This window comes from Varanus komodoensis, unplaced genomic scaffold (genome assembly GCF_004798865.1).
Source record: "Varanus komodoensis strain SLA01 unplaced genomic scaffold, ASM479886v1 scaffold37, whole genome shotgun sequence".
Lineage (NCBI taxonomy): Eukaryota > Metazoa > Chordata > Lepidosauria > Squamata > Varanidae > Varanus > Varanus komodoensis.
This window is the reverse complement of record NW_025335889.1, coordinates 3,929,833-3,947,699: the sequence shown is the minus strand read 5'-3', so window position 1 is coordinate 3,947,699 and position 17,867 is coordinate 3,929,833. Positions and strand designations below refer to the sequence as shown.

At 40.4% G+C, this 17,867-nt stretch overlaps 1 protein-coding gene across 2 annotated transcripts in view; it reads left to right on the top strand.

Moving 5' to 3' along the window:
• Positions 1-17,867, top strand: part of ADA (adenosine deaminase) — a 126,739-nt gene that overhangs the window by 79,021 nt on the left and 29,851 nt on the right. For both annotated transcript variants that reach the window (XM_044440271.1, XM_044440270.1), the window contains 3 exons: positions 11,055-11,116; positions 12,676-12,798; positions 14,086-14,205. In XM_044440271.1, coding sequence (XP_044296206.1) covers positions 11,055-11,116; positions 12,676-12,798; positions 14,086-14,205 — 305 coding nt within the window. The remainder of the gene's footprint in view (positions 1-11,054; positions 11,117-12,675; positions 12,799-14,085; positions 14,206-17,867) is intronic.

Below are 17,867 nucleotides of genomic sequence, written 5' to 3'. Positions count from 1 at the left end.
CAGCCCCCGAGGCGCGCTTCCTCTGGATTAAGCCCCACTGCGGTTCCGTGGAGGCTTAAGCTGCAGCTTCAGGAGCCCTGTTGCGCTTTCCTCCGCATGCATTTTCTTCCTGCCAAGCCCTTTCGCTATTTTCTGAGCAGCCTCCTCGCCACAGAATCTCACTTGTTTCCTGGCTCCAGTCTGTTTTTACCGCGAGAGCCTTTACCCGATTTCGTTCTCCTGGGGCCACCCTTTGCAGGAAACCTCTTTCAAGGTGTTCTGGTGCTGGAGACACCTTAACCATTGGCACCCCCGTTTCTAACTTTGGTGGTAAAAAGAACTTACTGTCTGCTGGCAGAGATTGGCTACTGCATCCTGCCCAATCTGACCCAAGTTATGTCTGTATAACGCCCTTTATTTTTTCATATTTCTTACCTTAATTATTCCTCCAAGATTCGATTCCCTCTTGGTTTTCCTTTATTCTTCCATACCTTCCGTTTTGCTCTGCCTGAGCACCTGCCTGCCTGATGTTGCCTCTCCTACATCCTACCTGAATTTGCCCACATCCGCCTGGAACTTCACTGTTCCTGTGCATGCTCCCTTTTGCTTGATCCATGCCATCAGTGCCCCTGCACTATAGCTTTGCACATCCCTCCTTCCCAAATCTAGTTATCATTTTCCCACTAGTTCTTATTTGTTTTACTTTTCCCCCTGAAGAGTTTTTTAGGTGCCTACTTGCCTCCTAGGCATGGATGGTGCTGTTTTGGCCACCAAAGGATAGGTACTTCTAGAATTAATTTACTTTTCTTGGACAGGCCTAACAAGTGATATGTGTTTGATCGAGATCTCTATTATCTTGTCAGACAGCAGATCAGCTTTTGGACAGTGATGTGATTTGAATGTTTGTCTAGACTTGTGGATTTGTATATCTGCATGTTAAAATTTTGTGTTAATAGGTGTATGCTAAAGTAGAATTGTTTTGTGGGTGTGAGTGTTTTGTGTATTTTTGCAGCTTCCCTTGCAGCTTGAACTGTATGTGCTAACTTCAAGATATAACTCTGCATGCATCATTTAGTGGAAAGTGATAAACACATATAGTAGACAAAGAAAAAACATGGATTTAATCCATTCCAAAACCCTGCACCCAGTGCTGATGGTTTCACAACTTTTTGCTGAATCATTTGATAGGTTCTTTAACAAGATTCTAAGGATCAGCGGTGTGTTTTGCCACAACAACATCAGTATAATCCATGATAGTCTAAGCAATGATTATACAAGCTGTATATCTTGCTACTTTTCCTGTTTAATTTTGAGTGACTAACATCCTGTCAATCCAAATAATGGCAGGAGGAAATTAATATAGAAACAATGCCAGCTTACCAAAATAAAGAATGTGGTATGTTTAAAAAATAGCTTTGTTTTACAAATAATTACACAGGTTTCTGCATGTATCTGATGAAGTAGCATTTTGTTTATATACTGTTAAAAATCTGCTTAATACAAGACAAATATGAGGTTCTATTTCAGGTGATGTGATTAAACACGGCTTGGTTCACGGGAATTGGGGTGGTACTGTGTTGTGCCAACTCACCTTATCCCTTTGTTTGTGAACTGCTTCCTGTTCAAGTGATCAGAGTCAGTATACAACCTTAAAACCTTAGGCTCATGAAATAATAAGTTCATCAGATATAGCATGAATTATGAAGAGGCAGTAGCATTAAATCCTTCAAGGCAACATACTACAAAACTTTTAAATCACAGCAATACAGTAAACAAACAGTGGGGAAAATAACTGTGAAAAAACAGGAGATGCATGCTTCATGATTTAAACTAAATGTTATACTAAGTAACTTCAGTACCCATGACTGACTCCCAGCATAATTTCTACATCCCATGGAAGAATTAACATAAAATGCATTGTATATAAAGATAGCAAAGTGGAAGCAGTGTGATCTTGTGTATGCTCGGAAGTCAATTCCACCAAAGATGATAATCTTCATTTTCTCCTTAATGCTCCTTGTTTCTGGAGGGCAGGAGGTCATAGTTTGCAAGAGATCTCTCTGGCAGTCACATGGCCCATACTGGGGGGGGGGGGGGATTCCTGTGCTGCCATTAGTGAGTGTCAGGACCCAAGCTGGGCCTACCAAATGTGTTGAGTATTCCATTCTTGGATTCATTCTTAAATGGGCAAGGTAGCAACACACTGTGAGGTAGACTAAAATATCTGTTCTAATGGGACTCTACCTAATAAGTTGCTCACAGTATTTGTCTTTACTACCTTGCAGTTGTGCTGTACTGAGGACTTGTTGGTCATGATCTAGCCAATTTATCTTAAGGACCTGAGAGTAGATAACATAAGGAGCAGGGAGAATAAAAATACTGCAAGTGTAAGTTATAGTCTGAAACAGTACCTTATCTCAGATGATAATAAGCTGCTTTTATGCAAGTCAGCAATCTCATGGAGTGCATTGTGGTGTATACATAGTACTATTGGCAAACCTTGCCAAGGAACGAGTTGCACTGACGTGGAACAGTTGCTGTGGCTGCCTTTCTGTGGTGCCTCAAACAGGCTGCGAACAGTATAGTTAGGAGAGCATTCTTGACTGTTTTTAAGAATGTCAGCAAAATGCATGGGAGAAGACAGTATTTAGGCAATGATCTAGCAAGGTTCCGGTTATGACCTAGCAACCTAGAACTGCCTAGGCTGATAGATTGTAAGCTGAGCCTTGCTAGGTCGTATTTTCTCTAGCAAATCTGCAAATAGGGCATGAGGGCAACAGTAGCTCCTTGTTTATTGTCGAGAATCTGGTGTTCATTTTATATGCATACTGCCTTTTAAATATGCACATTCCATAGAGCTATCCTTGTCACTGATAAATCTATTCTTCATTTGTTGTCTCTCTTTAAAGTCATCTAAGTCATTACCTGATCTTAATCAGTGATTATCACTAAATTGTCTGATCTTCTAGCTCACTTTTACCTTGTAAGATTACATAGGCCTGCTATACGCTGCTTGAAATGCAAGCTATAAAAGAATGTTTCTACGTGGATGATTTTTCTTCTCTGTGGGAGCTTTATATGCTCTGAAATACCCCCTGTCTTTAATAGGACAGGGGGTATTTCAGATACAAAATAAACACTTGATTAATAGAATTGTCAGTCAGATTAAGAGTAGGTCCTAAATTGGCTTTTTGGTTAAGAATCAATAAAGTAGAATATGTATGAAGTTGATTAACAAAAAAACCTTTAGCCTTGGTCTTACAAGTAGACTTAACACTTTGCATTATTCTTGTGAGTAGTCTCATTGACGTCACAGACTGAGTAGGAATCATCTGCTTTCAGCTGATACTGCCTCACACAGACTAAGTGACTTTCGTCAGATAATCATGTTTCAAGACTTTAAGACTGCTACTTAAGATGAACAATATCTTGACTGTAGTTAGGAGAATTTTAACAAGATTGATCTTGATCTTTTTGCAGAACTTTAGCATCTGGCATGGAACATGCTTTGTAAGCCTTTTTTAGTTTGGGGATTTTATTTCAACGTAAATGTATTAAAAACACAATTTTAGATTCAATTGTGGAGAGAGAGAAATGATGCATCTGTGCATTTGGAAAAAGAACAAGACAAATCTTGGTTAATTATACCTTACAGGAATTGAGGGGTATGTGTTTCAGGTTTAGTCTGCACTTCATCATCTAGAGTAAAATTGAAAGATCAAAAATCCCCTTTGAGTTTCTTAAAAGTAACAAATTATTCTGTCCCAGTGCATGAACTTGAACACCATCAACTGACCATCAGCACTATAATGCTCAAGAAGTAATCAGTTTAAAAAAGGGACATAAATGGGACAGCAGATTTTTTAAAAGAATATCTTTAATAATAGTACTTATGAAAATCACAGCATGCTACCATTGACTGAAATAATATTTCCCCTTTTCTGTGACATGGGAGGGAATGGCTACTCTACGATAGTGACTAAGTTTGCATGTAACACCAGCGATTCCTGTGTTTGACCTGGGAATTGCAGGAACAATTAAGAGCGCACGAGCTGCACACTCATTGTTTCTGCTTTAGATTAACAACCAAGGAACTGTCCCATTCCTGATTTGTTTTGTGGCTGCTAAACCCAACAATTCTGGACTGTGTACGAGATGACAGGCGCACCCAGTGCATTGTGCTCATTCATTCAGCTCTCAGGTAAAACAATCCAGGAAGTGGCACCTTGATGTGAAGGTTGGCTTGGTACTTGCTACAACACATGCATACATTATCTAAAAAGAGGCAAAGTATTCATTTTGTTTCCGAGCTATTGTTTTTACCTATATGTAAATGTAAGTGATGGGTTAATTAAGATTTTTTAATTGGCTGAGTGCCCTACTGATTAAATAAAATATTTAATTTTTGACCTTGGAAACAGCCATAGAATCTGGGGGGAAATTCTCCTTGTGTACTTTGCTCCCTGTAATGATTCTGATAATGTTTACTATTTTCCTGTCGCTTCACCAGGGAAGCAGCTGTATTCTCTGCATGTCCATGTGGTGTATAAATGTGTTGTGCCCCATCTACTAGCCCTACCTGTGGCCTCAGAGAGAACTGTCATTTTCTGGCTTTTGTTATCCAAACATATGGTGCTGCTGTGATATAGGTACCATACAGTACAGTTGCTACATCACATGAGACTTCCGTTCTCAATTATTCCAATTTGAAATTTAAAACATCACTTTCTTCACTCTAAAACAGAAGCTGTGGAAATGTCTAGAAAAGACAGGAAAGGCTTTGGAGAATGACAATGTGAAAATCCTCTGAAAACTTTGAGTTCAGTATCACAAGTACACAGTACAGATAAGCCCTTTCTGTAACTTTCTGTAATATCAGGCTTTCTGAAGTGAATATTGTGGAGCAGGTATGGGGAGGACAGTGATCTTGTGATCACTTATCTCACTTGTGATCTTATACTGGCTGGGCTTATGCAAAGTGCTACGCTAGCATGTTCTGCAAATCCAGCACTCTTCCCACAGGTTGGCTTATAACCCATGCAAAAAGCAGTAGCTTGTAGGATTTTGTAGCCACCTCTAAGTTTTCTATGATCTCAAAACCCTGACAACAGAAGAAATCCAATGACAGCCCAGAACCCTAAAGAGCCACGTGTCAGGAGTGACAGAAAGACTTGCAGCTTCTGCCAATTAGCTCTGGGGACGTTCTTCTAGCAGCTGTACCAAAAAGACGTACTTGGCAAAGCTGTCTGAGGTTCCTTCTGTACTGTGGCCACCAGCCAGAATGGCTGGCAGACGCAGTGATGCAGGGTAAGCTACATGCTGATCCACCTACTCTGCAGGAAATTGACCGGAGGGTGGCTCAGCCTCTCCCCCCACTTGGCACACTGCCTGCTCAGCAGCTGCCTTGGCAAGCGAGGACAGGGGATGAGCCACATCCTGCTCAAGTCTCTTCCAGAGGAGGTCCAGCAGAGCGCATCCCTGTTGTCCGGTTTGGCAGCTGCTGAGCAGCCACGGTGCCAGGCAAGGAGGGAGGTGAGCCACATTCTGCTCCGTTCCATCTGGAGGAGGCTCAGCAGATGCCACTGAGATCCTGGCTTGTAAGTATCCACCCTCTGTCAGGATCGTCCTCACTGTACCTATGCTCTGCTTGAAGTTTCTGGCAGTAGGGCAGAGACCCCCACTTGCCACGTGCCACTGTGGTCAGGGACCACGGCTTCAGCACACTCGCGAGTGGTGTGAAGGAATGCACATGCCTGCCCTTGTCCCTACCACCTGATCCCACTGTCAGGTGGTGAGGGAGGGGGAAGCTCCGTTCTCCTGTAGTGTCCCCAGGATTCCCATGGGAAGATTGATGGAAGAGGCATCTATGGATCCATGATGCATCCATCAGATGGTCCGGCAGCTCATGCAAGCCCCACTGCATAGGTGCTACGCTGTGCAGGTTGTTGCATCATGCAAAGCTGCCCAGTTTGTTCAGCCATGGTATTCCAGGGAGAGCTCTTATCTGACATAAGAGAAGCATTCCTGTTCTTTGCATGAAGTGCTACAGAGCTCAATGATGCTCATTCCTGAGTGGGTGCTTATGAGAGCACCCAACCATTTCCAGTTCAGGAACTGGAATGAATGAACTGAGCTGTGTTACATTCATTTCAGTGGGAGGACCCCCATTTTCCAAGTGTTAACCAGCCATTCATTCTTAGAAATTATCAAGTCGTTTTGGAACCACTATATTCAAGTGAACAGGGTATCCAGCAATGCATTTGTCATTTTTCCCCTATTGTGGGGAGGAGAGGTATACACCTCTTCAAGGCAATACTGTGTTGAATTCTTCTTGGAAATAGTGTCTGAACAGTCCCTTGGCAATTTGTCAGGGGCAGGAAGATAACCTTTTTCCAAGCTTGGCACTGCTCCTTTACATTGCTGGGATATCAAACAGTTGTGCCAATATACCAGTACATCTAGAGAGCCAGTGTGGTGTAGTGGTTAAGAGCATGGGACTGTGACTCAGAGGATCTGGGTTCTAGTCCCTGCTCAGCCATGGAGCCAACTGGGTGACTGGGCCAGTCACAGACTCTCAGCCCAACCTATCTCACAGGGTGGTTGTTGTGGGGAGAAGATGGAGGAGGAGAATGATGTAAGCTGCCTTGAGCCCTTTGTAGGAAAAAGGCAGGATATAAATCGGAAAATAAATAATAAATAAATAAATTTGCAGTGTGCTGCTGCTTTCATTTATAAAAGGGTTGAACAGTGTGTGCATGTCAGGCTGTAATTAATGGAACTGGTTCTGTGAGAAAAAATTCTAGATAAATGATAGGGTTATAGCCTGTGAACTTGTTCATATGCTAAATCCTTGCTAGCAAAACAATAGCATGTTGAACACTAGAATCAGTATTGGTTCAGCTTTGTAAAGTTGTCTTGTGGCTCCTTTGATTCCCACCTGGAAACACGTGTGAGATAATTTTGGGATCTTTCCATTGCAGGTTACTGCAGCCTTGTACACACTTTATGAATACCAGTCTTTAATGTGTCCCAATTTCTTCAATTAGGAGGACAAAGAAAGAATTAAAATTCTTATATCACATGAAATGGTGGCTATACGGGTACTCTGTGTCTAGTCCAAATAGATGCTTATCAATCAGGTGAAATTGAGTACAGTGGGCCACTTGATGGCAGGATAGACTTCAAAGCATCAGCAATCATGAGGCTTAACCAGATCTAAGCTGCTTGCTTGCTTGCTTGCATTTATTCTATCAGGCAGCAAGTGCTCCTGACTGTCCTCAGTGACAGTGCAGCTTCTCTGTGTACTCTTCTTGGCTGGAACCTGCCCTGTGGCTTTGTGTAGCACTGCAGGGAAATATAGCAGACAGGGTTCTTCGGAATACTGTCTCAAATGTACAGCAGCATTCTAGAAATCTCCATAACCAGCATGTGATGCTACATGGCAATCATTTTCTCAAACACAGGATGTTTCAGAACTGGTTTGTGATGTGAAAATTAGGAGGTGATGGTTGTCCAAAGAGTTAAAAAATCCTACAGGGTGTGGCTTGGCTTGTACTGCAGGAAAGAGTTGGTGGAATTTTCTTTTTTTTTTCCTTATAGTAACTCTGGCATTGATTGTGCCTTTGTCATGCCCAGGGCAGAACAGGCAGCCCGACAGGTAAAACCTTCTATCTAAAGCAGCTTTGTTACTTAAAGGGTGGATTATATTTTTTTTCTGTCTATTCTAGTATAGGTCACTTGTAGACTGACTAGAGATAAATTCTGTTGCTTATTTCTAACTTATGCTGTGTTCTCAAACTAGCTAAATACATGGTACAGTGACTCAAAACCTTTTATTTAATTTCATTTTTTCAGTCTTAGAAGCTTTGCCTACCAAGATTGAACATGATAATCATTGAACATACATACAACATGAACCTGTTACTCTAGCCTCACTTCTTCAAGCACTTAGCTGAGTTGATATCCTTTGGAATGAGGCCTACTTGGAAGCCTATGGTGTTTCGCAATATCTGAGTTTATTTACTTTTCAAAATGTATTGCTAAATATTACAGTCCCATATTTATACAAATAAACTTGAAGTAGCTCATATAAAAACATAAATCATAATGAAGTTCTTAACAGTACAACAGTTTAAATTAATTAAATCAATTTCCTACATTAAAAGAGCAAAATAAAACAATGCAATACAAAAATGGGAACTCAGAACTTTTAACCTACACTTAAAACTTGAGAATATAGAAATGATTTAGCTGCTTGCCTGAAACTTAGAAGAGAAGACATGGAGTTACAAAGCTGGATACTAATAAAATGCATAGAATAAAGTTCAGATGCACAGGAAGCTAAGCCCTCTGGTCTTCCATCAGATCACCTCAGGGAGTGAGGAAAAATCTCCCCCCCCCCCCATTTCAGTGTTTTTTAATTTTAGAATATTCCAAATTGGCCCTGAATGAAGAAGCATTTGTTCCTATAGAAATACATCAACTGTAGTTTGCCAGAAACATCCCATGTTTGGAAATTCCCCCACCCCAGCCTATAACAATAGCCTGGAGGCTTTCCCCTCAGCTGTTTATTAGAAGAGGAAAATGCCAGCACTCCATGGATGCAACTTTCCCATACAAAATCAGATGACTGTTCACAACTAGTACTTTCACTGAAGGGGCAGACAAATGAATAATCTCTTAAGAGGCCTGTGGAGCACCTTTTTTCTTGTGAGACAGCTTTACATCACCTAGCCAAAGTGTTTTTCTCAAATTACTTTTCACTGTTGTAAAAGCAGACATTACACAGAAAGATGGGACATGTGTCCTCTTTGAAGAAGAAAGTATCTTCCTACTTGCAGCAGAAAAGAGGCAATTGTCTTGTGGGTTTAAAAGTTAGTAGCAGTTAATTGGACGCTTGCAGTCAGTTTTGCAGAGAATGGGGAGCATGAGTTCTAGTAAGCTAAATACAGATATATGTTTTGTGAGACCTTGTTCATGATTGAAGGAAGTAAATACAATCAGCCATTTGCCCTGTTAGACCAGGGTGATCACGAAGTAGGCTTCTTGGCCTCTTTTCAAGTAAAAATGGGAGTGCGGGGATTGGTACTGATGTGTTGCCTGGGCAAGGGGCAGTACAGTTCTATAACAGAAGGTTGCTCAGCCCTGCATTAGGGACATGTTCTGTGTAAGATACAACAACAAACGCCGAACTCTATATAATGATGTGATCAAACCCTTTGCCAATGCAGTTTGGTCTAAAGCAAGAACTTGCCAGATTTTCATAGACATCTTTTCATCTACTTGCTATTGCTTCCTGCTCCTTCTCCAGTCATATAATAGGATGTGTCTATCTTCCAACAACTATATGCCAACAAATTTGTCATATTCAAGCCAAATAGTATATAGGTTGTAAGCCTGGCAATCACAGAAATAAACACAATACTTTCCATTCTCATGCCTTTCGGATAAGCTTTAGGAATTGCTCCTTGGGCCACGAGGTACTAAAAGTTTAAGAGAAAATACTACATGATATAAAGTAATGGGGCCTAAGGCTCTATTTGCACACTATCTAGAAAGGCCTGTTCAGTTTATAATGCAGTAAATGTGTAATTGCCTTGATTTGTTGCAGGAAATCCAGGATCTTTTCCTCAGAGTACTGCTTGTATCACAGGCACGCCTCATTTACCCAGCACTCATACTGTTATTTGTCCAGTCATTTATTTCTTGGGTTGCACATCAGTAGCCATTAGGAATGCTGTATGAATATGTTGACTAATACTACTTCACTCTTCTTATACCTGGACCACTCTGAACTCTTTGTTTTATTTAATTATTTACAGGCATGCTTCAGTTTTCAAGTGCAGGAGCACTTGAAAGAAGGCTAGTAAGAACGTAGCAGAACATCTGTCTAAAGCAGATTTTTCATCTTGGCATCACTGTATAATGTGTTAAGCATAAAGACAGGCACCAATATTTTATGTCTTTTTCTAAAGCTGATAAAAGTTATTATTCCTCTTTCTTGCAGAAATTGCAGTGTTCCCTTCAGCAACTTTTCCTTTTATGTTTTTGCAAACCTGTTGCTTTTTATTAGGCTGGCCTTCATCCTTCTGAGATAGGAAAGAAATTCTGATTTGTTCTTGGTGTCCTTTACTTTGTATAATGCATCATGCCTAAACTGTCTTCATTTCCTTTCCAGAAAAAAAATCCCAGTATGATTCTGAGTTCTGTGCATTTTGCTGTGTCTCTGTGACTCATAATAAAAGTTGTGCCATATGTTAAACTGATTTGCAGGGATTCTCTTTCCCAGCATACTGGGATTTTAATATAGCTTAAAATAAAGAAAACTGAATTCATGTATTTATAAATAGAATTTGGTTCACATCTTTGTATTTTCTCTGTATATCAAGTCCTTAATGTGTGAGAGAAGGACCAGATAGAAAAGGAGGAGGATTAAAGACTTCTTGTGACTAATCATTATCAGTAAAGCTTTTCAGTATTAATCCAAAACGACAAGGTATTGAAGTGCCTAGAGCTTTGGATCTAGATAGGGGAGGCTTTGGTTTAAATTGGTATTTGGTCGCAAAGGTTCCCACATCAGCAGAACTGATGTCAGGATAAAATTTGGCAGACCATATATGCTGCCTTGAGTTCCTTGGAGAAGAGTGAAGATACAAATTTAGCAAACAATAAAATACAGAATACATAAGTACTCCACAGGGTTTGTGCGCCCTTGAGAGGCAGACTGTGCATTATATTTGCCCTATCAAAAGGAGCCATTGGTAGCCATGTCCTGCTTGTTGAGAATTTTGAATGCGTGCTAGAAAGAAACAGCTTAATTTATAAATGTGCAAGTAAATGCTTGTTTCTTTTTGCATCTGGAATTTCCCTGTATTGCTCCACAAGCTATTTTGAGCTTCATAAGGTTTCAGAAGTTGCTTGTACTTCGGAGCGGGGAGTGGAAAGAGTGCTGGCATGCTAAGAAAATTAAAAGACTCACTTGCATGAAAAACCCCTAACATTATATGCACATTTCTTCCTTTCTATCAACAGTTTTCACATCTTTTCATTTTTATATTCTTTCATCTTTGTTGCAGGTAGAACTTCATGTCCACCTGGATGGAGCTATTAAACCAGAAACTATTTTATACTTTGGCAAGTGAGTGAATAGTGTTGGGTTTGGGTTCTTCTCTACTACCATCTTGTTTAAAAATTGTAATATATTAAATTGTCGATATTACTTCCAAAATGTTCCTTGATTCTTCTTTGTCTAAACAACTAAAATTTAATGTTTGACCCACTTTCTTTATAATCTGTATTGAGTTGGCTTATGCTTTTGGAAGGCAAGGTTCTCTCTAATTGTGCTAAAGAAAAAGGCAAGTGTGCTTTGGTCGAGAAAAGGGCTGTACAGCATGGTACTGTGCGTGACCACACAGAAGTGTATCCTCCTGTAGTCCATCCTTCAGTGGGATTGGTTCTCAGATAAGTTTGCATATGGGTTACAGTACAGTTCCCACCATCTGAACCGTCCCTCAAACCACTTTTTCATACTTCATCCCCAGTCAGGAAGACAGAGGGCCGTGAGAATCAGGAAGGAAAAGAAGCAAACTGAATGAGAAAGAATGTGAAAGCCAGATCTTACCACAGTTGACTAAAATGGCTGGTATGACAGAAGACTATTTGCAGATGTGACTATCTGTTAAGAGGACATCTGCAAATAGTATCAGATTATAAATATGTCTGAACCCTAATAGAGGGCAATGAGAGTGGGGCTTTTATCATCAGTGCAATTTCAGTAACTTCAAAACAGTTCAATTTCATTAAAAATCAGTTCTGTCATAAGAGGTCACTGCAACAATCTTAGGAATTAGAGGGAAAAGGGAGTTCCCAAGCTAATAGTGTGATGCTTTCATTTACTGAGGCACTGGTTTCTATGACATCAGGTCAATGACCAGTAATTACAGATGTCAGGAAACATCTAACATGCAGGAATACAGTTTGCTCATAATGTTACTTCAAGAAAGGAAATCACTATTTTCACTTGACTGAAGATGCTGTGTTTGAAGTTTAGGGTTTAACTGGGGAAAACTTCCTCATTTAGTTGATCAAAAAACCAATATCCTGCATATGTGCCTTGTTCTCTTGGTGTTTGTAAAATTTTGCCTTTTCTTTCCAGGGTTTGTGTGTATCTTGGGCTCTTTCTCTTTTATCCACTTCCTACCAACTAAAGGGGCATTTTGGTAAATCAGGGAACTCTGGTAAAGAGGAGCATTTGGAGTGGGCCATAGGGGGCAGCTGGGTGCAGTGTACTCAGCAGAAGCTTACTGTACCCTCTTCAGGTTTTTTAGGAGAGCCCACCCTGGGCTGCCTCATTTGTCTACTTTAATAGAAGGACAAGAAATATCATTGTATAATTTAAAAAAGATTTTATACAATGAACTTTACTTTCTGTTCCAGTCCATACCTGTCTTCTATGTGTAACCATCCCATGGTTTCCTACCATGTCTTCTACTGCAAAAAAAAAAATGTTAAGAAGAAAAAGATGGAATTGCTGAACAATGCCTTCCACAATAGATTCAGCCATAAGCTTAGTTTGTGACTACATCATAGATGTTTTTGCCTGTCTATTGCTTTGCTTCATCCGCACACGAGACTGATTCAATTCTGAACTGACTCAAGGGGACCTTTAGTAGGTGATATTTTTTTTTAAACTTCTAGGAAAAGAGGAACACAACTCCCAGCAGATACTGTAGAAGGCCTCCTACAACATATTTGTTCGAAAAAGCCAACTTGTTTCACAGAATTCATAGGAAAGTTTTCTATCTACTTGCCAGCAATAACGTAAGTAATTTTTTCTATCTCAATTGTTGTCAAACAATGGATGTTGTCGGCTTAATCATCTGTGGTAATGTGGAGGCTCTATTTTCTTGCTTCAGTATTTAAATAAAGAATTATAAACTTTAAATCTTATTTTATCTTGTAAATTGCTCTGAGATTTTTTTTAAATTAAAAGCAGTATAGAAATTCTCTGAAATATTAAATAAAGAAAATGTTTCTGTAACTACAATGTTTAGAACAGATTTCTGTTTACTTAGAAGGACAAAAATGCAGGGGGCAACTTCAGTCTTTATGTGATCTGTTCATTTACTAGTTGAGATAGAAGTAGGTGACTAGCAAAGCCATTGCAGAGGGGTGGTGTCATACTAATGTAAGGGCCACTGGCCTTTCCTATGAGAGTCTGTTCAGATGTAATGCCAGGCAGTCTCTTGTGTTGTATGCATGGGTTATTCCCCTGATGCAGCATTGTGGACTGCTGGTTTGTCCAAGCTAGGCAAATGATGTTTCTCTCAAGGCATAGCTTTCCCACAACTATGGGTTTGATCTGGATTTGAGGCTAATTATGATTTGAGCAAGCCCTCTATGGTCTGCCCAATTTGTACTCAAGGGCAAGCTATGGCGTGACAAAATCCCAGAATTAAGTTAAGAAATTAAAGAGACAAAAGGAGAGGGTAGTATCTGGCCTGTCCCGCTTTGGGACCACTGAAACTCTTGGTGTGCTCGTGTTCCTATTATTTCTAATAGACCTGGCTCCTATTATTTTTCTGAGGACCTCATTTAGAACTGACGCATCACTTAGGGACATGACTTTTAGAAGAACACCCAAATAATAAAAATGACATTTTGATTAATGGTGGGAGGGCATTGTCAAGTATAGTTAGTATGGGTTCCAAATCAAAATCTGGGAGAACTGCAGTTAAGTCAGCCCAGAGTACATTTTGCTATTTGCCTTATTCTTGCACATCTAAAGTTAAATCTGCTTTTTTCTAACCTCTACATTTTTGGAAGCACAAATTGGATCAGACCATGCTTGATTTCTTATATGGTTTTAATGAATACAAGTAATCTCAAACTTTTGTGCAGAAAGCTAGGATATTGATATATTAAACAAAATGTCATTGAGCTGTGCCCAGATAAGGGTTACTAATTTGCATGGTTTTTGAACAATGTATTGCTAAAGCTTCTGTGGAAGAACACTCAGCCTCAGGGTACTGTAAACCTTACTTTTACAGGCTCTTAATTGTTGATTTGGCTACCACTGTGGTAAAACCCACACTTTTATATTTGCAGGGGAGACCGTGAGGCTATTGAAAGGATCGCTTATGAGTTTGTGGAAATGAAGGCCAAGGAGGGTATCATCTATGTTGAGGTCAGGTACAGCCCTCACCTCCTTGCCAGCAGTGACCAAAAGTGAGTAACTAATTGAACATGTGAGAAAATACATTGTAAAATTATAAAATAAGCAAATACCTGACAAGTAGGTAGTACTGATTGGCAGTGTGTGTTAAATCCTATTGCTTGTCATGCAGTCTCTGACCAGCAGCGTAGTGACTTTGTCTCAACTTTGCAACCTTTTCCCATGCCTCTTAGAATGTCACACAGTGCAAGATCAGTGGACTATGATAGCTTTCTGCTGTCGAAATAAGAAAGAAGTACCCATATATGTAAGCTTCCAATTTTCTGGTTCAAAATCAAAGTTCAAATTCCCATTTCTTTGCATTTGTTATGTGTTGTATTATTCTGAGAGAATAAGACAAAAACATAACATTCCTAAAGTTTAAGTATTTTAGGCTGCAATTCTGTGTATGCTTTCTGGGAGTAAATCCCACTGCACACAATGAGACTTAATTCTCAACAAATCTGCATAGGATTAAGTCCTATTAGTGTCAGTGAGAGTGGGGGATTAGGAAATATTTAAATTTATAATTGAAATCAGTGGCACTCCGAGGGTGTTAACTATGGGAATTGTGTTCAGATTTTATATATATTTGTCTTTTGCAAGTGCGCTCTTAGAGCTGTCCAATATATGTTAAGTCTTGCCTGGTCAGTTTCCTCTTGTGTTTCAGCTATCAAAGGAAGAAGGGTAGACAGGGAGATGAAGTTAGTAACTTGGAAATTGATAAGGCAAGACTGCATATAAGCTAATTTCCTTACAGTTGCAAGAGAACAATTGTTGAGTTGTCACTTGAAAAGCACCAAAAAGGGAAGGGGAAAACAAAAATAGGGGCACAAAAAGTGTGTGTACCTTTCCCTTAGCAATGTAGTCTACTTGATTCCAAACGTCGAATGATACTTCTCAGTAATCAGCACCTCTTCAACACTTCCCTCAGTCTCCAGCTACCTAGAAAGGGAAGGTAGTGACTTTTTTGGGAGCACTTACTTGCTGCACTTGTCGCAGTTCCCTGGCAAGTCTGCATGTCAAGTGACACTTGCAAAAGAGCAAGTGAAAATGTTGGTCTTATCACAGAAATATATTCACAGAAATATGAATACCTCTGTGCAATTTTATAGAGGTGAATTTCTTTTTAATTTTCAAGGGAAGAGGACCAGAAGCTCCAAAGCACTGCTTTGGCTTTGGTGGAGGGGCTATTACTGGTGGCAGGAAGGGCAAGATTGCAGAGTGCCAAGGTTTCTGTTGCTCCTGCCAAGTGGCTCGCTAGTTAATCCCCACAACCCATAATGAAATTGCTCTCCTAGTTTTGGATGACACAACAACCCATTGTGGAACAAGCTATAGGTTGCCAGGGTGGTCTGTTGTCCAAAACAAAGTAACCCTGCAGGAAGTAACCTGGGTTCCGAGGATACAGTAGGCTACTGTGGCTAATGACCTATGATGGGTTATTGGTTTGTGTGAACCAGGTCAGTTGCTTGACTGAACCTGCAGTCCAAGGTATACTTACCTAGGAGTAAACCCCAGTGACCACAATGGGACTTCTCAGTAAACCTGCTAGGATAGTGGTCTAAGTTGTAAAATCTTGTACTACCTCACAATGTGATACATCATGCTGAATTTTAGATATTTTATTAGCTAAGAGACAAGGAGAACCCATCACAGTTATGGAAACATCATGACTTCTTTTTTTCCATTTTAACATGAGCTCAAAGATTTCATGATGGATTTGGGTTTGTAGCCATGCTGGGCACTCTTTGGCATCAAATCCAGAGGACAACAAGTACATGTTGTCTGACAGTAAAAAGCACCCTGCAGATGTTGAATGAATAAAATCTGATTGTGATATGCTCACAATTAATTGAACTGTTGAGGTTCTCATTATGTTTCTGCTTTATTGAGAATAAATAGAGTGCATCTCTCTGTGTGTCTACTTAGTTGGAGTAAGTCTCATTGAGTTGCATGGGGCGTATTCCCAGGGGGAAATGTATAGGATTTCTAGGACTGCAGCATAATGTAAGTTTTGGAATATTTAATCCAAACTGTTCATATAGCATCTGAAGCACACCTATGTTTATTTCTCCCTAGGGCTACTAATTTCATAAGTCTTCCCTGTTTTTCTTTTCTCCAGAAATCCCATCTGGAGACTGCTTCTATCTTAAGTGGGATCCCTTCTTCTCTGTACTTCATTTGGCCTATGTGAAGGGTGGTGGGGTTGACAAAAATTACCCTTAACTCAAGAAAGGAACCAGAGATCAAGCAAAAGCATTTTCTTCTCTGGCTGCCTTAATTTTTAAACAGACATGGTCAGCTGTTGTAGCTATTGAGTTGAGACCCTGCTGTGGATCTTTATAGCTCTTAATTTGCTAAGAAGAATTCAGAGCTTTGTTTGAAGTACATTGCTAATTTATTCTTCAAAATGAGTGCTGACTTCAGTTGAGAGAAACACATTTATTACTGAAATATTCCATTACCTAGCATGGTCATGATCAAACTGTAGCTGGGAGCTAGAAATCTTGAACTAATTTGCAAGATAACTCACTGCCTAGATTCATGTGACATGATAACCCAGGGGAAACCAGCTGTGGTGAGTTGTTGTGTTGTACAAACCTGGACTGCTTCATGCAGGGTGGTGTGTTTCCCCCAACTAGCCATTCTGTCAATCTGTGGCTTCTTTTAGGCATTATTGAATCCTCAGTGGGTTGTCATGTCATCTGAGCTTGAGCAACTTACCCCATTATGGGTTGCAAGAGGCAGCAAACAAGTCCTCAGGGAGAATGGCAAAGCCCTTGCAGCTCTTGCCAGGCTCTCTCATGCCATTACCAGTGATCGGCACCCCACCCAGTCCTCAAGTGGCACTTTGACCTGTCTCTCACTGGCTCACTTTGCTCTGCTCTGCCTGGGACCTCTTTTGCAGCAATACAGCGCCCCGCTTTTTTTGAGCCAGGGGCTTTTTGCAATTTCCAAGTGACAACTCTTCCGAAGTACCCAAATGTGCACACATGGAGTGGATGACACCAGTTTGCCTCCCCCCCCCCCCCACATACACACACACTTGTGCCAGAAATGTGTATAAACATTTTCATCAATTTGTTTTTTCAGTAATCGATAACTTGGTGTTGATGATGACTTATAAAGCCCTGCATGGTTTAGGACCTAGGTATCTGAAGGAGTGTCTCCTTCCATATATACCTGCCCACCCCCTAAGATCTGAGTTGGAGGTCCTTCTTCAGGAGCCCTCTCTGAAGGAGACTGGCCACTTGGAGGGAAGCATTCTCTGTGGTGGCACCACAGCTGTGGAACATGCTCCCAGAGAGGTGCGCCTGGCACTTCACTGACACTTTATTCCTTTTGGCGCCAGGACAAACCCTTTTTATTTTCCTAAAATTTTAAGATTTAATTGTTGTTTTACTTGGGTTTTTATTGAGATTGTTGATGCTGTGCTTCTTATTGTACCACCTTCCCGAGACATTGGTGATAGGGCAGGATTTTAAAAGCCTTTAATAAATAAATAAATAAATAAATTGGAGGTGTGCAGCTGTAACTCCCAACTACTGAAATACCTGGTCATTGTCCTGTCCATGGACTTGACAAAGACAGTCTTCAAATGTGTTACTCATGTCAGCATATTCACAGCAAAATCCTCTAGGTTTTAGGTTTGGACCTGACAGTTTGCAGTGTC